The following is a 23,773-nucleotide window of genomic DNA, read 5'->3' as shown; positions in this document are numbered from 1 at the left end:
GTCGAGAACCACATTCTGGACTGCAAACAGCAGTTTCCGAGGCAAGTAGCAGCCAGAAAGGTTTTTAGGCAAAAATAAATAAATTAAAAAATACAGATTCCCTGCCCCGCCGCCACTTTTAAATTAAAAGTAGCTTATTAAAACATGTAATTTGGCCCTTTGTCTAAAAAGCGTGAGATGTCCCCGAGTTTGTACCCAACTGAACTTTGACCCTATTTCTAATAAGCTGCATGTGATCCAGGTATCAGTGTGTTCCTGTATCTCTCGTTTGCACAAGGCTACTGTACTTTTCCATGTATTAGATGAGGTTTCTTTACTCTAAAATAAGGTCAGCGCTGTGCAAGCCTCTCCCAAAAAGAACAACTTTGGGTCAGCCTCCTGCAATGGGACATTTTCTTAATATGGAGTCCCCCCAAATAGTGGGCATCTTATACAAGGGGACATGTTATACATGGAAAAGTACGGTACTTCCATCACACCATAGGGTGGGAAAGACTGCTGTAGGCAAGGGAGGGAGTCCATGGGTCTACTCATAGGTAGGCAAACTAAGGCCCGGGGGCCGGATCCGGCCCAATCGCCTTCTAAATCCGGCCTGCGGACGGTCCAGGAATCAGCGTGTTTTTACATGAGTAGAATATGTCCTTTTATTTAAAATGCATCTCTGGGTTATTTGTGGGACATAGGAATTCATTCATATATTTTCTTCAGAATACAGTGGTAACTCGGGTTAAGTACTTAATTCATTCTGGAGGTCTGTTCTTAACCTGAAACTGTTCTTAACCTGAAGACCACTTTAGCTAATGGGGCCTCCTGCTGCTGCTGTGCCGCCGCCGCGCAATTTCTGTTCTCATCCTGAAGCAAAGTTCTTAAGCCGAGGTAATATTTCTGGGTTAGCGGAGTCTGTAACCTGAAGCGTATGTAACCCGAGGTACCACTGTATAGTCTGGCCCCCCACAAGGTCTGAGGGAGAGTGGACCGGCCCCCTGCTGAAAAAGTTTGCTGGCCTCTGGACTCTACCTCCTCCATTGGAATGGATAGGGAAGTTGTAGCAGCAATAAAGCTCTGAATGGCTACCAAAGCTTTTGTGCCTAGAGCAGATTACTACATTGGAAGGGTTGGTTTTAAAAAGTGCAGAATTCACCAGGAAGTTCTAAAGCACCAGGCCTACTGAAACGAATGGGGACAGTGTTAAGGGCAAAATCCATTCATTTGAATGGGGCCTGTGCAGGCCTGTGCCCCAGGGAGGTCATTTCACCTCCAGAGGCATACTCCATTGTCTCTCAAGATGGACGGATGTCAACAAAGTGCAGGAGACATTCTGAGCAGGTTGCACCCTAAAAGTGGGATGGGCGACATGTTGGTCTTCCAGAAATTGGGCTCCAATTTCCATGAGCTGCTATTAGCATGGCCAATAGTCAGGGGTGATGGGACACGTATTGCAACTTAACTGAGAGCTCAAAAAGGAAGTCATGTTCATGAAACAACAGCGTTTTCCCAAGCTCACATGTCAACAGCTTGTGGACTAAATGCAAAAACACAAGAATAGAAGGCGAAGAATTTGTCTTTTCTTTTTAAAAAATGGAACAACTTTAAACATTTTATTCCCATTGTGCCTAAATTTCCTTAGTAAACTACCAAAGCAAAACAGTAAACTTTCCCAAAAGCATTATAAATAAGTACAATGTCAAGGTCATAATTTACAAAACTGTAGGTATAAAAAAGTTTGTTTTATTCTTTATTAACTAAACCTATATACCCAAGGCCTTTGTTCTGGTCAAACTGGAAGGCTAACAACTTTACGTCTTTGGTACTAAGCTTACAACAAAGTGGTTGCGCCAGAAGAAAACAAATGAATCCCTGATCCTGACACCAAGGTCTGAATGTATCACATGGAAACAAGGGCTCAGTATTTATGATCACAGCAGTCAAATCACACAGCCCTTCTAGAGCTACTGAGATTGCTTCAGAATAGGCAGGTGTAGAATTGCGTGCGTGCAGGTTCCCGCACACAGGAAAAACAGCACAGCAGAAGCCTTCTCTGGGACATGGGTGGTTTTCTACATGCAAGGAGATCTTGTCAGTGTGGAGATACAGATATAGGCCACCTCTGAAGTAGTACCGTCTCAGGAGGGCTGTTCCACAAGACTTCTTTCTCAGCTCGAGCCCCACTGATTTCAACGAAGTGTGCTAGCTAGTAGGTCTTGGCTGCAAAATACGGCTGCTAAGCTTGCATAAAGTCCCCCCTCCCAAAGTCCACAAAGCTTTCGTCAGGTAGACTTCTGCACGACTGCAACATTTGGGTTAGGACAGGTAAGGGTGTCGGAGAATGCCGACCATTAATGGAACAATAGGGGGGAAGGTCCTTTATTCGTCCCATGTCTGGAACACAATTCAATCCAGCGAATACAATCAGTATTTGCTGCTACTATTGACCTTAGTCTGTAAAGCCAGTGGCGTAGCGTGGGGGTGCAGGGGGGGGCCGGCCGCACCGGGCACAACATCTGGGAGTTAGGGGGTGCAAATCCACGGGTTAGGGGGTGCAAATCCACGGGTTAGGGGGTGCAAATTACTTGCCTTGCCCCGGGTGCTGACAACCCACGCTACGCCACTGTGTAAAGCACGGGTAGGCAAACTAAGACCTGGGAGCCGGATGCGGCCCAATTGCCTTCTCAATCCGGCCCGCAGACGGTCCGGGAATCAGCGTGTTTTTACATGAGTAGAATGTGTGCTTTTATTTAAAACGCATCTCTGGGTTATTTGTGAGGCCTGCCTGGTGTTTTTACACTAGTAGAATGTGTCCTTTTATTTAAAATGTATCTCTGGGTTATTTGTGGGGCATAGGAATTCGTTCATTTTATTCTTCAAAATATAGTCCGGCCCCCCACAAGGTCTGAGGGACAGGGGACCCAGCACCCCTGCTTAAAATGTTTGCTGACTCCTGCTGTAAGCATTATGTCATTCATTACACCCAGGGCTGTAGCAAGGGGGGTGCGGTAGGTGCGGTCTGCCCCAGATGTCCCCACAGAGGGAGGGGGTGACAAAATGGTGGGCGGCACTCACCGTGGGGCCTGCAGCGCACCCAAGCCACGTGTCTCTCCTGGGAGTGACGCGGTGGCTTGAGCACCCTGCAGGCTCCGCACAGCCCCAAACGGTCCGCCCGCCGTCTCCCCCTCAGCTGTGGGGTGGCTGAGTGGGAGGCGGCAGGCAGACTCCTCAGAGGCCCCACGGTGCCCCCATGGGCAGGGCACGTGCGCCGCCCCAGGTGCCCGACTGGCTTGCTCTGCCACTGTTTACCCCCCAATCTCCCCCTTTGCGCCGTGGTTTCTCTGCAATGAAATGAATGGGATGGAATCACTCAACACCCACTAGGTTTGCCACACGTCCTCTTTTCCCAGGACATGTCCTCCTTTTCATGGGTATCGTATGTTTCGCTCTATAAGACGCACCCAACCATTAGACACACCTAGTTTTTAGAGGAGGAAATCAAGAAACAAGAAAGCAACGCAAAGCTTCCTGAGGGAAGAGGGAGGAGCGCTCCGGCTGCGCTCAAGAGACTTTGCGTGGCTATCCTTGAAGCCAGGAGAGCAAGAGGGATTGGTGTGCACTGATCCCTCTTGCTCTTCTGGCTTCAGCGATAGCTGCGCAGCCTGCATTCGCTCCATAAGATGCACACACATTTCCCCTTACTTTTTAGGAGGGGAAAAGTGCGTCTTATAGAGCGAAAAATACGGTATGTAAAATGAGAGTCGTCATAGAGATCTGTAGTTAAAAGCAGAAGTCGGCAAATGTGTCCTCTGTTTTGCTCGTCAAAATATGGAACCCTAACGGCAACTGAATTTGTGTAATTAATGATGTAAATTGTGTATTTTTACCACAGCGGACAGTGGGACAAATAACAGGAAACAAATTGCAGCAGGAGCCAGTGTGGCATACACAGTGGCGTAGCGTGGGGGGTGCAGGGGGGGCTGGCCGCACCGGGCACAACATCTGGGGGCGTGCGCTCGCACTCGCAGCTCTCTGATCCTACTAAAATCCACGGGTTAGGGGACGCAAATTACTTGCCTTGCCCCGGGTGCTGACAACCCACGCTACACCACTGGGCATACATAGAGAAGGGCAGGCCTGCACTTGCGACATCTTGGTCGCCAGCCCACCAGGGGCTCAATAAACCTAAGTTTGGTGCCTGTCTGTAGACTGCAGAAATGGGGCTGGGGGTGGATAGATATAAGCACCTGTCAGGTCAGCTTTAGGATCTAAGAGAAGCTTCAAATAAGCCATGACTGGCAAAGGCAACTAGAATTATTATTATTATTATTATTATTATTACATTTTTCAAGGCACTTCATAAAATCTCTTCATCTGTCTCTCTTACACCACAGCACTTGTAAACAGAGACTCAAGAAACAAGCAACAAACCCAAGCAACAAGCCGTACTTCGGCGGCTACTCTTCTTCTATATTTGGCCCTAATTTCGATTTCATTTCAGCACCAATTGCTCAGTCCGAACGACCCTCGTTTGCAGAACTCGGTGGCCTGTTTGCAAAATGCAACGGGGAGGAAGATAGTTGTCTAGTCCAGGTTGGGCTGCACAATTCCCCAATTCCAATATATATGAAAAAGAGAGATCCGTATCTTTCAAACACTTTCGCTCCTGGGCGTTACAGCTGTCCCTGCGTGAAGTCTGTTTTCAGAAACGACAAGAAAGGCACGCTCTTCCTGGGTGCAGAAACGTAAACTTGGCCTCTTCCTGCGACCCCTTAAGGCCCTACACCTCAGTGCCCTCCCGGGCATAGATGAGACTATTGACTGTGAAGTTGTATAAGTGGTTGTACTGGCCTGACTGGCCCCCGCTGCCAGGGTGGAAGGGGCTGTAGTAGGCAGCAGCGGGCGCTGAAACTCGCTGGAGCTGCTCCGCGGGGGCGACTTCCTGGGCGAAGCTGCAGCCGCCCGGGTGTCCCGCAGGGAGGTTCCTGTGGTGCAGGTCACCGCCGAGGCTCCCAGCCAGGCGCCCGCCATTGCTCAGCGAGTTCATGCTGCTGAAAAAGCTGCTGAGGCATCCGGCTGCGGGCGAGACGATCACAGGTGGGGAGGCGCTCTTGGAATGGTCCCTCATGGACGCCATCGGCTCCAGATCGGAGGAGGGGCTTTCCCCACATGGCTTCCCTGGGACTAAAGGGATGGCGTGGCCTTCCTCCGACTTCAGAGTCCCCAGCGTGGAAGCCGTGGCTGGCGCTGTAGAGCTGCTGGGATCAGAGCGCCGCTTACGCTTGCGCCGGAAGTTCCCGTTGTCAAACATTTTCTCACAGTTCGGGTCCAAGGTCCAGTAGTTTCCCTTTCCTGGAGGACGACAAGAGAGGAGGGGGTTAAAAAGGAAGCCTTTCCTTTAGACTGCAGAACCGCATACTCCCCAAATAGCATCTTAGTCCCGTCCCACCCGTTCCGAACATTTGTGGAGTTGCGTAGTCCACAATTTATGCGTCATTTATGTTAACTTGTTTTTAAACATTTTAAGATGCTGTCGTTTGGTTTCATTGTTTTTCTATTGTAGTAAACCTCTGTGGTATAGTTTTATGATATCAACGTGTCAGGAAACTGCCATCGGAGCCAGAGGCTGAGGGAAGGCTCCAGAGGGATGCTGGAGAAGGGCCCAGTAGGGAGAGAGGCAGCCCATCTGCTGGGGAAGGAAATCAGCGTAACACCAGTGGAGAAGGGGGGCAGATGGGGGAATCGGAGAGGAGGCTCCAGGACTCCTCACCGGAGACCAGCGGGGAGAGCACGGGTCCTCCGCTGCCCACACCCTCCCTGCGCAGAAGACGTCCGCGCAGGGAGAGTAGGAGGAGACTTGGCGTCAAATAACTTCTTTGCTGGAAGAAGTTCAAGAAACGCCCACTGACGGATTCTGCCAGCGACTGAGACAGCCACGAAGTGAAGGGCTGTCCAGACAGAAAGGGTTCAACCAGGTAACCTAGCCAGGAGTGGCGGCAACTTACGCACGCGCAACCCCTAGAACCATTACACAACGGTATATAGATACCTTTATAAGTACAGTCATACCTCTTGTTACGTTCGGTTCAGGTTGTGTTATTTCAGGATACGTCCTGTGGCGACCCGGAAGTAACGGAACGGGTTACTCCCGGGTTTTGCCGCTCACGCAGATGCTCAAAATGATGTCACACACATGTGCAGAAGCGACGAATCGTGACCCGTGCACGCGCAGACATAGGTTGCGTTCTGCTCATGTTGCGAACCGGGCTCCGGAACGGATCCCGTTTGCAACCAGAGGTACCGCTGTAATTAAGATAATGCCAAAGAGAGACAAAGGTCCTACAGGCCTAGCGTCAGGGACATGGCTGAATCGAACGCCTGGGAAGAGTCTGACTCTGGAGATGAAGGAATGTCAGTACAGAGGCAGCCAGAGTCTGACTCCGGAGACAAGGGATTGCAACCACGGATAGAGCAGGAGTGGGTTAGTTCGGCCCCCCTTCATCAAAAGTTCTCAGACTCAGATATAACAGCAGACTCAGAAAGCTCGCAGGCAGAGAGAGGGGAGGAGATAGACGGCTTCGAGGGGGTTGCTATGCAACCAGGAGGGAGGCAGTGTTTAGAGGGATCTTTGTTTGATAGCGGGGGTGGGGTGGGGAGTTCACCCACCTTCTCCCCGAACCAGAAGAGCTGAAAGGGTTACAACACAACAGAAGTACAAGAGAGGAAGGACTGGATTCTGGCGCCCTTCATGCTGTGAAAGGGGCGGAGACTCAGAGTGACCGACTCATAGCTAAGAGCGGAAGGCTCGGACCTCCACTCTGGATGTTAATTGTAAATATTGAATAAATTTATTATTACGGTCGCAGACCAGTTCCTTAACTGTAAATAAATGTACCATAAAACTGTCAGAGACTCATTCTTATCGGGGCTTGCTTGCCTGCCTGACATCATTACACCTAGGCAACCTGTGGAACGCAGATGTTGCTGCAATCCACCTCCCATCAGCCTCACCAGCATGGGCAGCGGTCAGGAATTATGGGAGCTGTAGTTCAGCAGCATTTCCAGGGGGCACAGGTTCCCAGTCCCAGTGGTTGTTTTTTCCAGGGGGTGCTCAAGGGTACACAGTACCGGTACCTCTTTTCTTTGTTGTTAAAAGGTGTGGCACTTACTGTAACAACTTCATGGTGAGTACCAGCACCTATTTTTTTTGGGGGGGAGCACTGCCTGCTCCCATACCGAGGACTAGAAAAGAATAGGCATACAGTGGTACCTCAGGTTACAGACGCTTCAGGTTACAGACTCCGCTAACCCAGAAATAGTACCTCGGGTTAAGAACTATGCTTCAGGATGAGAACAGAAATGACGCGGCGGTGGCAGCAGGAGGCCCCATTAGCTAAAGTGATACCTCAGGTTAAGAACAGTTTCAGGTTAAGAACAGACCTCCAGAACGAATTAAGTTCTTAACCCGAGGTACCACTGTACCAGGGACATTATTTTGAGGGTCGCAGCTCTCAATCCCTGAAGTACCTTATTTCTTACTGTATAAGACAATGTTTTTTATTACAGTGGTACCTTGGGTTACATACGCTTCAGGTTACATACACTTCAGGTTACATACACTTCAGGTTACAGACTCCGCTAACCCAGAAATAATACCTCAGGTTAAGAACTTTGCTTCAGGATAAGAACAGAAATTGTGCTCCGGCGGCCCGGCGGCAGCAGGAGGCCCCATTAGCTAAAGTGGTGCTTCAGGTTAAGAACAGTTTCAGGTTAAGAACAGTCCTCCAGAACGAATTAAGTACTTGACCCGAGGTACCACTGTATGTCTATACACACATGCCTTTCAGCAAAGATGGATAAATATTTGTTAATATTTGTAACCTGAGTTACTACTGTAGATACTCATTCATTCCCTATTGTACTTAACACCAACCAAAACATGTGGTACGTATGAAGTTCAATCGAGAAAAAACAGCTCTGAAAAAAGTTTCTGTTATGCAAGAACTCAATGCCAAGCTCTTACATTTACAGTGGTACCTCGGGTTACAGACGCTTCAGGTTACATACGCTTCAGGTTACAGACTCCGCTAACCCAGAAATAGTACCTTGGGTTAAGAACTTTACCTCAGAAATCGTGCTCCGGCGGCGCAGCAGCAGCAGGAGGCCCCATTAGATAAAGTGGTGCTTCAGGTTAAGAACAGTTTCAGGTTAAGAACAGACCTCTGGAATGAATTAAGAACCTGAGGAACCACTGTAATTATCTTAACTAATAATTCTCCTCTTTGTCATTTTTGCAATAGTTCAAATAATTCACCTTACAAAATAATTCATCAGGTTAAGAACAGTTTCAGGTTAATAACGGACCTCCGGAACGAATTAAGTACTTAACCCGAGGTACCACTGTATTTCCCCAAGGAAATAAACAGTGGTGGGCCCTATTGCTCTGTGTTTTGCTACTCCCAAGTACTGAAGCGTTTTCAGCTATAAATGACTTGGACTTTCCTTCTGCAGGCTCTCTTCAGGAATGACTACAAGAAAGAAGATTCCACCTAAACATTAGGAAGAACTGGAAACGATGCCTTATGAGGAACGGCTAAGGGAGCTGGGCATGTTTAGCCTGGAGAAGAGGAGGTTAAGGGGTGATATGATAGCCATGTTCAAATATATAAAAGGATGTCACATAGAGGAGGGAGAAAGGTTGTTTTCTGCTGCTCCAGAGAAGCGGACACGGAGCAATGGATCCAAACTACAAGAAAGAAGATTCCACCTAAACATTAGGAAGAACTTCCTGACAGTAAGAGCTGTTCGACAGTGGGATTTGCTGCCAAGGAGTGTGGTGGAGTCCCCTTCTTTGGAGGTCTTTAAGCAGAGGCTTGGCAACCATATGTCAGGAGTGCTCTGATGGTGTTTCCTGCTTGGCAGGGGGTTGGACTCGATGGCTCTTGTGGTCTCTTCCAACTCTATGATTCTATGATTCTATGATTCTATGACTATGGGAAGAAAGGGAGCTACTGGTCCCATTTTTCTACCCCCACTGATGGAAGGCCGGGTGCCCCGAGTTCCAGTAGCCGGGAATCACAATCCGAGAGAGTGTTGTTGCACCCAGGTCCTGTCTTCCCAAAGGCATCTGGCTGTTAACTGTGTTCTTATCCACATATGGGAAGAATGCATGAAGCTCCCACAGCACAAAATAGTTGGGCATATTGCAATTGGGGAGGGGGCAGAATATGGGGTCCCCATCAGTCTCACACAGCCACACAGGAGCTCCTGGGTCATGACCCTAGTGTTTGGTCAATAGTAGGAAACTTCGGAGCAGTGATTGTATTTTTCGCCAGATACCACTGAACCAAGTTTGAAAGACAGGTTGCTACTAAGACTTGTCTTCTGAAAAAGGTTTCCATTTAAGAAAACGGGCAAATATTTACTGGGCATTGTTGGGAGTGATATAAATAGAAAGGAATATAAACTCTTTTTATATGCAATAACAGCAGCAAGAATATCACTGGCCCAAAATGGAAGCAAGAAGAATTACCGACGATTGAAGAATGGAGGATGAAGTCAATGGACTATGCAGAACTAGATAAACTAACAGGAAGGATTCGAAACCGTCGGGACCAGAAATTCACGGAAGACTGGAGTAAATTTACGGACTATTTGAAAAGTATTTGTGAAGATCAGACGACGTTTGTAGGTTTGCAAGACGTTTTGTGAGGAGTGTTATTGGAAGTATTGCAAAAATGGAGAAGGGGAAGGATGATTTTTTAAGAGATGTAAAGGCAATATAAAGTTAAGAAGTGGTTAAAACGGTGGATCATCAGAGGTGCTGATGGAAGTCTAAAAAGATTGTATAAGTGATAAGTTTTGTGGTACATTTTATAATTTATATGTTAAAATCAATAAAAAAATTATATATATATATATATATATATATATATATATATATATATATATATGCTTTCGTAGATTTTCACGGGTACAGGAATGCAGGTTTTGGTGTCCTCGGGTGTCTTCCCGTGTAAAAGTTGGGGTGTCTAGGCGACGTTTCGACGAGGTCTCACTCGTCATCTTCAGGCTGGTGCTTTCGGCTTCTTGTTACTGGAACAGAGCAGGATCTCAGTGTTTGAGTTCCTATAAATACTGTTGAGGGGGTGTGGTGTATAGCCTCCAATGTTCTGGGCAGAGAGGAAGTTCCCAGGCTAGTGTGCCTTTTCTTCTTTTGTTCCTTAATTACTTGAGGGATATCTTGAGTGATTTCTTGAGTGATATCCTGAGTACCACTTAGGTGGGTCATTAGGTGTGGATTAGTTGCTAAAGTCTTTGTGTCTTGACCTCTTGAACTTTGTGAAGAGTTTTTCTGAGATGATGGCTGTACTGCACTTAGTTGTGCTCTGGCTTGGCTTCGTGTATAGGGGCGAGCTGTGGTTTTGTGGCCTGTGTCAGCCAGATCTGTGTAGGGATTGCAGGGGGGTGCAGCATCCGGAGGTGCCACCATGGTTTGGCTACTGGATGGTGTCTGTAATTTATCTGTGGAGAGGGTCTGGGTTTGGGTCTGGTGTGGTTGATTGGTGATGGCGTTCTGTGTGCCTCTGGATCTGGTGTCAGTTTTACACAGAACGCCATCACCAATCAACCACACCAGACCCAAACCCAGACCCTCTCCACAGATAAATTACAGACACCATCCAGTAGCCAAACCATGGTGGCACCTCCGGATGCTGCACCCCCCTGCAATCCCTACACAGATCTGGCTGACACAGGCCACAAAACCACAGCTCGCCCCTATACACGAAGCCAAGCCAGAGCACAACTAAGTGCAGTACAGCCATCTTCTCAGAAAAACTCTTCACAAAGTTCAAGAGGTCAAGACACAAAGACTTTAGCAACTAATCCACACCTAATGACCCACCTAAGTGGTACTCAGGATATCACTCAAGAAATCACTCAAGATATCCCTCAAGTAATTAAGGAACAAAAGAAGAAAAGGCACACTAGCCTGGGAACTTCCTCTCTGCCCAGAACATTGGAGGCTATACACCACACCCCCTCAACAGTATTTATAGGAACTCAAACACTGAGATCCTGCTCTGTTCCAGTAACAAGAAGCCGAAAGCACCAGCCTGAAGATGACGAGTGAGACCTCGTCGAAACGTCGCCTAGACACCCCAACTTTTACACGGGAAGACACCCGAGGACACCAAAACCTGCATATATATATATATATATATATATATATATATATATATATATATATATATATAAAAGAAAACGGGCAAATGACCATCTTTACCCATGTTTGTACTTGAAACTTCAAGCCTGGACCCAAAATGTGCACACTCAGTCCTACAAATGGGGGCATGATCATCTAAACATACCCCAGGATTTTAACCAGAGAGCAATGCATGCAACTTAGGTCACCAAGCGAATGTTCAAGTTTGCAGATCCCAGTAACCGACTGAAGGCTGATGTTTTATTTGAGATCGTTTGGCTTTTTGTGAAATTTTGCGTTGTATTCCCCCCCCCCCCTTTGCACGATGTGCTTTTATGCGTGAGAAAAGTGTGGGTCGAGTTTATAAAATTAAATTGGGACGTTCAGACTTGAGCTTTTAGTTTCTAGAAATCATCGCAGCTCACTTTGACTTTGTGAGTTAGCACCTCTTCTTTTACCAGGTTAAGTTCGCGCTGCTGTATAACAAAACTGCGAAATCTCCACTACCAAATGTTGTAACACATTCATAACCAGTGCCGGATTTGTGTATGAGCTAAACAAGCTGTAGCTTAGGGCCCCACTCTCTTGGGGGCCCCCAAAAAATTTAAAGGGAAAAAACAACTGGATGTACATTTCCAAAACATAAGATAAACAAATAAGATAAAACCTACATACAGCAACAGTGTTTTGTGTTGTGTAGGCTCCTATGATGTAAGTAATGGGCCCCGCCTGCTAGTCTGCTCCCTAAAATATCAACTGGTTTGCTCATTTCTATATCAATCACGTTGGTAATCACTTTGTTACAGTGGTACCTCGGGTTACATACGCTTCAGGTTACATACACTTCAGGTTACAGACTCTGCTAACCCAGAAATAGTGCTTCAGGTTAAGAACTTTGCTTCAGGATGAGAACAGAAATCGTGCTCCGGCGGCACGGCGGAAGCAGGAGGCCCCATTAGCTAAAGTGGTGCTTCAGGTTAAGTACAGTTTCAGGTTAAGAACGGACCTCCAGAACGAATTAAGTACTTAACCCGAGGTACCGCTGTATGTGCAAATGGCTTTAGATAGCTATTAGGTCCATAAATTACCATACAGCATATATTCAACACACAAAAACAGCGGAAATTTGTTGTTGACAAAGGACAGCTGGACATATAAAGGACCCCATTACCTTCAGGAGCTTAGGGCCTCATCAAACCTAAATCCAGCCCTGTTCTGGCCAGGATCCAAAGAGCTAGGTGCATACATACTACATGCGCACACATACAAACACACAGACTTCTCAATTTTCGCTTTCAATTCCAGTGCTCGCACTCACACAAGACCAGTTCAGAACATCCCCCAACCTTCAGGAGCAGCCGGCTGAAAAATTATGGAAGCCTTTATTTAAATCCCACATACAATGCACCTCCTAAGCCACAGTCCTGTCTGCACTACTTAGTATCTTACTTCTCCCATATGCTTGCTGCTCATTAAACTGGGTATCCTTTGTTCTGCAAAGGGCAGGGCATCAGAGGCCAAATATTTTATTACAACTGAAATAAATCATTTCCTTAATCAGTGTGTTGTTCCCTTTGAGGCTCTGAAACCACGCAGCTTCTAACAAACAATTCACACAGCTGATGGGAACCGGGATCCAACAAAATCTACCGTATTTTTCGCTCTGTAAGACGCACCAGACCACAAGTTTTTGGAGGAGGAAAACAAGAAAAAAAATATTCTGAATCTCAGAAGCCAGAACAGCAAGAGGGATCGCTGCACAGTGAAAGCAGCAATCCCTCTTGCTGTTCTGGCTTCTGGGATAGCTGTGCAGCCTGCATTCACTCCATAAGACGCACACACATTTCCCCTTACTTTTTAGGAGGGAAAAAGTGAGTCCTATAGAGCAAAAAATACGGTAAATGGCAGCAGGTTCTCCATCACTGTTTGCCTTTTTTTGTTTTTAACGGTAAACAAAGCTGGAAGCAGTGAACAAATGCGGAAAAGCAGACTTGTTCAATCATTCTTGCCATGAAAACTGTTGCAGTTGACATTCTACACTGCAGTTTAATATATGAAGCATAAAACGGCTTTTGCTTCAATCAGCCTGTGAGTCGAACTGCAAGCGGACTTCAGATTTGTTGAATCATTTCTGGAGGTTTTTGCCCCTAGTGCTCCATTACGGAGTGCCTCTGAGCACCTCTGTGTCGCAATGAGTCCGTGTGTCTGGCTCTTAACCAGAAGGTTGGTGGTTCAGGCCCACCCAGGGTTGGCTGTGGGTAGGATTCCTGTTTTGCAGCGGGTTGGTATGGATGACCCCTGGGGTCCCTTCCGACCCTAGAATTATGTATGCTGCGCTTAGGAATTTGTTTTCAGCGCCAGAACTGAACTCGTCTCCTTTCACACCAAAGTCCACTCCAGGTTAGCTTTCTTCATTTTGGCAGCTTAATTTCAGAGGGGGGAAAGTTCTTTTCATCGCTAAACAACTCAGGAGTCAGATCGTCCAGAGATCTACCAGCAGATCCCAATCCACTGTCTTCCCACCTCAGGCTTACACACAGTGCTTTTTTTCCTGAAAAAATGTTTAGGAGTACTCTCATTTTCCGAAAGGTAAAGGAAAAGGGACCCCTGACAATTAAGTCCAGTCACAAATGACTCTGGGGTTGAGGTGCTCATCTAGCTTTACAGGCCAAGGGAGCCAGAGTTTGTCCGCTCCACAGACAGTTTTTCTGGGTCATGACTAAGCCGCTTCTGGCGAAACCAGAGCAGTGCACGGAAACGCCGTTTACCTTCCCGCTGGAGCGGTACCTATTTATCTACTTGCACTTTGATGTGCTTTTGAACTGCTAGGTGGGCAGGAGCAGGGACTGAGCAACGGGAGCTCACCCCGTCGTGGGGATTCAAACTGCCGACCTTCTGATTGGCAAGTCCTAGGCTCTGTGGTTTAATCCACAGCGCCACCCACGTCCCTCTCATTTTCCAACTCATATTGAAATACTGCCCCTCAATGAGGCCAAACTTAGATACACAAAAATGTTTAGGGGTATGCGTAACCCCAGAAAAATCCTACATGGATCAAGGTGCTTCATTTGTAGTACAGTGGTACCTCGGGTTACATACGCTTCAGGTTACATACGCTTCAGGTTACAGACTCCGCTAACCCGGAAATAGTACCACGGGTTAAGAACTTTGCTTCAGGATGAGAACATAAATTGTGCGGCAGCAGCAGCAGGAGGTCCCATTAGCTAAGTGGTGCTTCAGGTTAAGAACAGTTTCAGGTTAAGAATGGACCTCCAGAACGAATTAAGTACTTAACCCAGGTACCACTGTATCCTCTTCTGCTGTAACAATGATAAGATGAGGTTTCTAGGGAGGCTCAAAAGGTGAACTAAACCTCACATACGGAAATTACATGATATCTCTTCACCAATTTTTCCTCAGTAACTGGAAGCTGATTTTGTCAATGGGTGTTGTGTGTTTGCCTCCTAGCCAGCTGCGTACAAGACACACATAGCCCAGAACTACTGTCTCATTTATAAACAACCACCACCACCCGGGAAGGTAGATTAGGCAGCAATTGGAATAAAAGCAGGACAGATGTGGTTGGACTATGACTCCCATCAGTCCCAGTCCACATGTCCAATGGCCAGGGATGATGGGAGTTGTAGTTCAACATCTGGAGAGCACCCCATTGGCTGGCCCTGTGATGGAAGTAGCATTCTTGGTTGAGCAAGGTTATGAGTCTGGCTTCCCCATGGCCAAACTTAATACCATCTACATCACGACAGAGAGCCTCCTCCTCTTCCAGAATCTCCCATCTGCAAACTGTCCCAAAGATCATGTGTTCACGAGTTGGTTTTAAAAGCACACACCAGTGCTTTCAAAGATAAGTCTGTTTTTAAGCATACTTTCCCAGCTCTCGCAATGAACCATGACGGTCAGAAGCTGGTTTCTTGTTATGAAAGAGGAGGATTTCTAGCCAATTATAACAGCTGTTAAAATCTGAAGTCGACAAGCGTTCAGGATGCGCATCACCCTTAAATCCCTGCCTCGTTCATCTGAAATTAAGTCTTTCTAAGCTGCAGATTATTATTTTTCTGTTCAAGATCCGCACTTGTAACACTTGTTCAAGCCATCTGGAGAAATTGTATTAGCCACATTCCTTGTACGACCATTTGAACGGGCACTTGAACACCTCCGTGGATGTAGGATAAGGGGGCATCTTCTCCCACCCATGACACACACACACGTGTGATGTCCCCAGTTTCTCTCTTGCCATCGTCAATAACACCCACAAATGCCCCTCAAAGAACGACTGACATAACAGCCTGGCATAACAAGCCCCACATCGCCCGGGGCATGGGTATCGAAATTTGGAAGGAGAACACACCGAGGAACCTTTTTTTCTCACCAAAAAAATGGAGAATTGTACATTTTGCCTCATATCTCAGGTTCTACGAATGCTAGAAACGCACTCTTTCTGTGAAAAAAGAAAAATGAAAGCTGGGGATCTGTAGATTGTGGTTCACCTGAAGGAAATAACTGCCCTTTCTTTTCCTCCTCATGCCCACAGAAGGAGGGATCCCCAATTTTCATTTAAGCTGCAGCCCAGCTTCTCAGTTACAAATTTATCCCCGGAAAATATTTTGCAGTAAGTGAGAAAGTGTGATTGTGTACAGCTACGTACAGCTATGTTTGTGTGCAGCTATGTACAGCTAGGTTTCCTCACCGCTGAGGTAATTTTCTCTGGGAAGGGAGCACAACTTTTAGCCAGGCACCTCAGCAAGCTTCTCCTTCTTGCCTCTTTGTCCAGGTCAGCCTCCCTGCCTCGCTCAATGTGCAAGAGCAATGCTTCTCCAAACAGAAACGCTAACCCATTCCTCCCTAGTGCTTGCTTGAGCCATTGGTTTTTCTTTCACTAAAAAAGTCATCGTCTGCGGCACAGGATTCATCTTAGGGCAGCGCTTTGCAAACTCGCCATCTCAACCTGAATGCCAAGGAACACAGCGTTCGGGAACGGCACTTCCGTTTGGCAAAGTGAGACAGTCGCTTTAGGCGTTAGATGACAGCAACTACCCACAACAGTTCCTCCTGGCCATTTCCCTCTGTTGGGGTACAGACCTGGATATGTCCGGGGACCCCTAAACTAGCCGGCTGCCTGAGGTACAGTAAGCCTCATCACCAGCGCTGAAATTCTGGTCCAGCTTCCAGTCCAGTCGGCTTCTGTCTGTGGGACTGAGAGGGACTCCATCTTGCTCTTTGCCTCGGGTGGCAAAATGTCTTGAGCTTGGGCTGGCCCAAGTTGTGTCTGATGCAAGAGCAGGCTGTTGTCAGGCTCTTAGGCACGCCAGCCCCGGGCAGCACAGCCAACAGTCAGGGATGATGGGCACTGCAGACCAGTAAGGGCTTTTTCCGTGGCAGCTTTGTGCCTACGGAAAAGCCCCCACTCTGGGGTGTGTCTCGCCGCAGCGCTGTTTCCTTTTCATCGCCAGGTGATGATGAACATCTTTGTCCAAGCCTTTGGGGAGGGGTGATGTGTCATAAATCAGGAGAATGTTTTTGCTGCTGCTGCTGCTCTGCGGTTTCACTTTGTTGCAATTTTATGACAAGCTATATTAAAGTCGTCACATATTGTTCCAGCTTTTTTATTGTTAATTTTTTTAAAAAAATCTTTATATCTACCCAGGCAATTAATTTTATCATGAGCATTAGCTTTTTAATGTACCTATACTCTGATAATTTCATTATGCTTACTGTTTTTACAGTCTTTTACGGATTTGTTAAAATGAAATTTTTTAATTCTGTTTTATGAAAACAACTTCCTTTTAGTTAAGTGGTATATAATTTTTGCAAAATAAGTAATAATTCTTACAAAAATGCATACAGGGCCAAAAAGCTAGTCCCAAAGCCACCCAGAGTGGCTGGGGAAGCCCCGCCAGATGGGTAGTGTATAAATAAATTATTATTATTATTATTATTATTATTATTATTATTATTATTATTATTATTCATTTAGTTCATACAAATGCTATTTTCCCCTATTATTTTTATCCTGCATGTCCATATAAAATTATTTTTACAAGCTGCAAACACTAGAAATACAAGCGGAAACAAAACAAAGCTGTGAGCTGAGGCTCATATTAGATGCGACAGAGGCGGCCATGTTTGGCCTGTTCACATGTCTGCCCATCCACATATAAAAGGAGGCATGATTTTAGGTCAACGGGAGAAGGAAGCCTTTAGCTTTCTGTGGTCTATTGCCACAGGTGCGTTTCTCTGGGACCAAGGGCCAAATGAACTGAGACATCAGTCACGCATATCTCAACAACTGCATTACTGTGTATTTTTGATGCAAATAACAGCTGCAGGTGTGTTTGTGTGGAAATCCAGATCGGGGCCACGATGGAAGTTAAACCTCCACACACACCCCGACTGCTATTTAATTTCTTCAAAAAGAAAACGAAGAATAGCAGTCTATGTAGAAACATGCGAACAGTGTTGCTACTTAACTGTGATTTCAATCTGCGGGCCAGACATCTAGCAGTTATCTAACACTGCGAAGAGCGTGAAGATATAGGCTCGGAGAAAAGGGGGTGACCAGCTCCCCAAACATCTCAGCCTTTTACTGCATTTGTATGGATGGAAATGGGCAGCAACTAGTATTTAATTTTGGTGGCCCTGTGAACAGATTAGCATGCCTAGAAATTGCTGAGGAGCAGCTGCCCTTTGCAGCACTCTTTCACTCTGTATGTGGTACGCAGAAATCATCGAGGTTGTCAACAAAGTTGCTAACTTAATGCCCAATGGCAAATTCATGTATCAAAACTCCCAGTTAGGGGACGATCAGCAGAGTTTATAGGGAACTTCTGAGTATTCAAGGCACATCACAAACTTTACCTCAAGAATCCTTAACAATTAAGTCAGAATTATTGTCCTCATATTGCAGATGGAGGGAGGGGAAAGATCTTCAATTTTTCATCTATGAGCTAATTGGGAGCATTTCAGTTCTTAAATACGCATTGCATACCATTTGGGGTTTGTTTGTTTTCTAAAAAGACAGAAAGGGGATAGAAATCCTTCTATGAAGCAAATGGCTTCTTATGATTTCCATGGGCATCTAGACATAAGAAGCTCTCTTACGCTCAGTCCATCAGCACATTACCGTTTACATTAACCAGCAGAGGTTATCCAGGGTTTCAGACTTCTCAGGAGATGCCGGGGTTTGAACATTTATTTATGTGTTCAGTTTATATACCGTTCTTTATCCAAAAATCCCAGGACATGGTATCTTCTGCGTTCAAAGCAGACGCACAATGACTAAGCTTTTGCTCTCTCCCATAGGATGCTGACAGAAGCCATTTTGTAACTAGAAAACAAAATGCGCACGATTGGGACTAAGAGCATGTATTCAAGAATCAAGTTCCACAGGGCTTGCACTGAGATCAATTAAGGCAGGTTGCTTATTCCCAGAACAAATCTATGTGCCGGCGCGTATATGAGCGAGAATTTCTAATTCTCCCATGTACAAAGGAAGACCGTTACTACGAACTGGGTGCGATAACGCACCTTATTTGATCGGAAAAGGAAGTTCCTTTCCAAGGCCGAAGAAATCTCAGCTTCTTTCAACAGGGAAGCGCATGGCTCCAAGGCATGACGAATTGGAGAGAGCTGAACGCATACCACACACAGATCACATCCCTTTCACTCTGCCGTAATTAATCCTGAAATATTGCCAGCTATCGAGGTCCAAAATCCTAACTTCACTTAAGGAATGGCGGGTGTGTGCATTTTGCAACTGCATGTGCAAACATGCTTGGCAAATAGAAAGCATTAAGGGGGTCTCTCTTTTGAATGAAGTGATGTTTAGCAGGAGGCCATCTGTACAGCTTACCACCTGATCCTAAGGGCACTAGCAGCGCAATCCTATAAGCACGAAGAGGACTGCATTGCACAGATGCATCAGTGTGTATTTAGTTAGGCCCATTGAGCCTGGGGCTTACTTCTGATTAAACCGCTACCGGCATGGTGTGGCAAAGTCCTCTGCAAGTTAACTAATGGCACTCACTTCCGCACAACTGCCTCGGATCACTGACACCGGCTTTCCAAGTTGATCTGTTTAGGACTTGGGAACCACTCTAGGTCTCCTCCCGAATCCCACCAGAAGTTACTCTTTAAAAGAAAAGCAGGGTATTGACCAACACCCCAGGACCCAGGCAATGTGAGGGGCCAGTGGGATTTTGGCACCTGAGGAGGACCCCAAAATGGTGCCTCCTCTCCCGGCCAGGGAAGGAGGGATCAGGGAAGATCTAGATCAGGAACAAGAGGAGAATGTTTTGACATTGGGATCAGATACTGTAGTTCATTCATTCATTCAGTCTTTATGGGCATAATTTTTAGGCAACAACAAAAAATGTCCAGACATAATAAATGCACACGACATATAAAAGATTGAGCAGCCTCCATTAGGTAAGGTTAAGAAGAGTGGATCAAATTTAATGATTATTTAGTTAAATATGTTAAGTTAAATTAACTGAAAACACCTTGCAGATACTTAATTGGCTTAGGGTTTTATTTATATTAAGTGATGAATTAATATGTTTAATTTCATAAGGTGAAGATTTAAGGATGTTCATGTTCAAGTTAAATTTTATAAGAATTGTGATTTGGGAAACTGTTAAAAGGATATGCAATGAAATTCAACCAAGGGGAAGCGGGGAAGTCACTTAACAAAGTTAATAAGTGTCATTTTCAAGAAAGCTATGATTTATGTTTGTTTGTCTTAGGTGTTTGTTTGTTTATAATATTGTGAAAACCAATAAAAAAAATTGGGGGGGGGAGGGAGAAGTTTTAAATTTGACTTTAAAAATCTCAGCTAAGGATGCTTTGAGATTCCTGCAAATGCGGATGGGGTCTCTCTCCCAACCCTAAAATTCCGTGTTTTTTGGGGGGGATATGCTAGCCTGGTCTGGTGGGGGACACCTGCCTTCGTGGACCTCTCCACCCATGCTCAGAGGCACTCTTTCCCCCGCTTCCCCGCCATCCCCACGCGCCGCGATGCACCCACCGGGGTCGTCCTCGTCGCGGGGCACCTTTCGGAAGCAGTCGTTGAGGCTGAGGTTGTGTCGGATGGAGTTCTGCCAGCCGGCCTTGCTGCGCTTGTAGAAGGGGAAATTCTCGGCCACGTACTGGTAGATGTGGCTGAGCGTCAGCTTGCGCTCGGGCGCGCTCTGGATAGCCATGGCGATGAGCGCAGAGTAGGAGTAGGGTGGGCGCACCAGGCGCAGCAGCTCCTCCTGGCTGGCCAGGCTCAGCCAGCCCAGCTCCGACGGCGCCCCGGAGCCGCCCGCTGGCCCCGCAGCCGAGCCCAAGAGCGCCGGCGCCCCGACGCCCCTCGGCGGGCAGCCGTAGGGCAAGAAAGGGGCTCCCGAGCCCCCGGGACCGCCACCTCCTCCTGCTGCTGCTCCTCCTGCGGTACCCCCGACGCCCCCTCCGCTGGGCACGTAGGGGCCCCCTCCGCTCACCCCCCACAAGTAGCCCCCCGCGCCCGGCGGTGGCCCGTAGTCGCCCAGCGCGTACGCGGCGCCCGGCTGCCTCTGCCCCGACGTGCCCGCAGCCGCCGCGGCTGCTGCTGCTTGGGGATACACGCTGAAAGCCTCGCTGCAGTAGACGGCCATGGCGGGAGCGTCCCGGGCGCTGCTGCTGCTCCGAGACCAAGGCGCCAAGGGGCTGCCGGGCGCCGTCGGGGGCGAGCGAGGAGCGCGGGGCGCGGGCTGGCGAGGCAGCTCGCGGGCGCTCATGGCCCAGGCGGCAGGGAGGCGCGGCGAAGGCGGACCAGTCCCCGCCCAGAGCCGTCTGGGCCAGCCTGGAGGGGGGTGCCTCTCTGCCGCCGTCGACGAGCCTTATAGCCCCCGCGCGCTTTGCCCTGCCTCCCGGCCCGGGGCCCGGGGCTGGCTGATCCCAGAAGGAGGGGCTGTGGCGCGGCTGCAGCCCGTCGACGGGGCGGGCGGAGGCGCCGCCGCTGCCAGGGAGGGGGATCTGATCCCTTGGCCTCGGTCGCCCCGGGGGTCCCCTCCTCCGCTCCTCCTCTCTCGGCAAGTGGATCGACGAGGCTTGCTTCTGCCCGTCGGAGGGAGGGTGGAATTAAAGTGAACGTGGGACAGGTTGGGGGGGGGGACGACCAATGAGTTGAATGTGTTGGTAGGGCGAAGGGGAACTCAGTCCCAGCGCATCTTTTCGCCGGAGACGCTGCCCGCGCGCTTTCGACGGGGCTTACTTCCGAGTAACAGGAGGGCCCTTTTCGCCCCAGCTCAGGCTCCCCGCTTCGTCTCTGCGGGGACCCTCGCCTCTCCGAAGTTGCTGCGCCCTTGCAGCTGCTCTGGGAGGCGAGGGAAGAACGAACGCAGAGAACTTTTCGACGACAAGCGAAACTTGGTCTTTCCGGGAGTCTGGAGTTGGAAGTGTTTGTGTCAGTGGGGCTTTGGGTCCCAAGGAAAGCGATTCGAAAGGCGTTTCAGGATCGACTCCAGGGAGAATACTTCATGCAACCTGCGTGTACGCGTGTTCGCGTTGCAGCGCCCCGGAAGCCCATTCCATCACTCCCCCTGGCCAAACAGGATGGGTGCAAATTATATTACACCGTGTAAATAATCACTTTGCTTGGCCCAAAGATGAAACAAAATCAGCTCGCACTCACCCCCCCACCTCCAGCACGCTCAACTTCATTTTATTTCAGACTCAGTTTTCTATTTCCAATGTCTGATCAGCTATAATAATAATAATAATAATAATAATAATAATAATAATAATAATAATAATAATAATAATAATAATAATATATCACGCCCTCGATTCTCCAATCTTTGGCGTTCATTATATGAAGTTTTGGAGACTGGATTCTGCGTCCCCAACATCCCTAGTTCGTGAGAAACAATTCAGTTGTTTTACTCGTGACATTTCTAATTTTGGAGAATCCACCGCCTTTTATCTCCCGCCGCATGTAGCAGTCGCCTTCAGATGTTTAGCTCTACAGCTCTCCCAGGTGTCTATCTTTTAATTAACGAACGAAATAAAATTAGAATCGGCGAGGAAGAATATATTACGAAATCTTGCAAGGCAGAAAGCACCTGAAGAGTACCGTTTTGATCAGAATTCATCCACGAGGTACAGATGCCTCATTAATCATCATTAACAAGGAATTAAACAGCACTCCCTTGGCTGGATATCCAAGAAACACGTGGTTTTGAAAACCTGCTTTCAGTTGTGAGTCAACAGGTGTGCATAAAGAAAAATGCCTGATTTAAAATATATATATATACTTAATGAAATTGTATCGTACGCGGACGACGACGCACTGGTGCCTTGAACAGTTTTTTAAAAAATATATACATTTTTAAGTAATCATTTCGATTTCCCTGAAACATTCAGAAGAGATATCTGTGCATTTACTATATTTTGGTTCCACCCTGAGATCAGAAGAGGCCGTTTCTCAGGGTGAGATCCTAGACATCACGAGGCACTTACATGAGAGTAAATCCCAGGCCAGGGAACTTCATGGGACACCCTTCCAAGAAACCATGAGCAGAACTGCGTGTTAATTCCTGATCCCTGATCTGGGATTGCCTTGAATACTCAATCCCCGTCCGAACTATTTATGATGTAGTTGACCACTATTTTCCTCTGCCATTTTACTGGTGCGTAAAAGGCAGTTCTGAAGCTTTTCTGCCACTCAAAATTTGCACGCGTTCGAACCTCGCCACACCGGACTCGCACGGCTATTGGGCAGAAAACGGGAAGGCAATGGCAAACTTTCGAAGATAAATGGCTTTCTACCAACTCCACTCAGTTTAAAATTTCCCCTTTTTTATTTCTGGCGCTATTCTCGCGAAAAGCAGAATTTTCAAAGTGTTCTTTTCTTAAAAAACAGCTACCCTGCAAACAACGATTTTGGAGCCATCTTTTCTGCAGGGAGGAAAATAAATCGGTTGCAAAGAGAAAGAGAGAGAGAAAATCATAATATTTCATCCCTGCCGTTCAGGGACGGATGCTTTTATTTTATTTTTTGTAAATATTCTCCTGCGGACGCGCCTTCGTAGCAGCCTACTTTAAAGTTTATTCGTAGGCACTTAAAAGCCTCATTCTGAGCACAACGGTGGCTCGAAAAGCAATTTCTATTTAAATCACCGAGGCTTGTATCCAAATCTCTCTCCTTTATATATATGTCTTTGTGTGTGTGGAAAAATTCAGGGCAGTGGAGCGGGAGGAAAATCTGAGGCTCTGATCCAGCCAGAATTAAATAAACCCTGGTAGCAAAAAGGCCCATTCGCTGCCTTGAAGCCGAGAAAACGAGCGTGCGTAAAACTGCGGTGCGCTTTTCTCGTATTGAAAGCCAAGATAGTTTATTTTACGGCAGTTCCTTCTCCGCCCCTCAACATATACAAATGCCATTCGGATTTATCAGGACAATGTTTTTTTGTGTTTTTTTCCCCCCCTTCGTGGCGTGGCCTTTTATGCTAGCTAGGCAATTTTTTTAGTAAGAAGAAGCATCCCTTGTAAAAATAAAATAGAAAATTCCCAAAGTGAAATATGGTGTAAGGAAGCACGAGA

The 23,773-nt window shown here is 47.2% G+C and overlaps 1 protein-coding gene and 1 long non-coding RNA gene across 2 annotated transcripts; both read right to left on the bottom strand.

Annotated features, from left to right (window-relative positions):
* Positions 1-1,584: 1,584 nt before the first annotated feature.
* On the bottom strand, positions 1,585-3,931 carry LOC309354441. The gene is made up of 2 exons (XR_014162302.1): positions 2,605-3,931; positions 1,585-2,433 (listed from the first exon to the last, which is right to left on the bottom strand). It is a non-coding gene; the product is annotated as an uncharacterized lncRNA (long non-coding RNA).
* Positions 3,932-4,105: 174 nt separating this feature from the next.
* On the bottom strand, positions 4,106-20,967 carry FOXI3 (forkhead box I3; the record flags this gene model as incomplete). Its single annotated transcript, XM_081884253.1, has 2 exons — positions 4,106-5,337; positions 20,235-20,967. 2 exons carry the CDS (start codon positions 20,965-20,967, stop codon positions 4,766-4,768), a joined length of 1,305 nt encoding a protein of 434 aa, XP_081740379.1. The 3' UTR covers positions 4,106-4,765.
* Between the last annotated feature and the right edge of the window lie 2,806 nt (positions 20,968-23,773).

Source organism: Podarcis melisellensis (genome assembly GCF_964234715.1).
Source record: "Podarcis melisellensis genome assembly, chromosome: 13".
Classification (NCBI taxonomy): Eukaryota; Metazoa; Chordata; class Lepidosauria; order Squamata; family Lacertidae; genus Podarcis; species Podarcis melisellensis.
The sequence above is the reverse complement of the archived record's forward strand: the minus strand, read 5'-3'. Positions and strand labels throughout refer to the sequence as shown.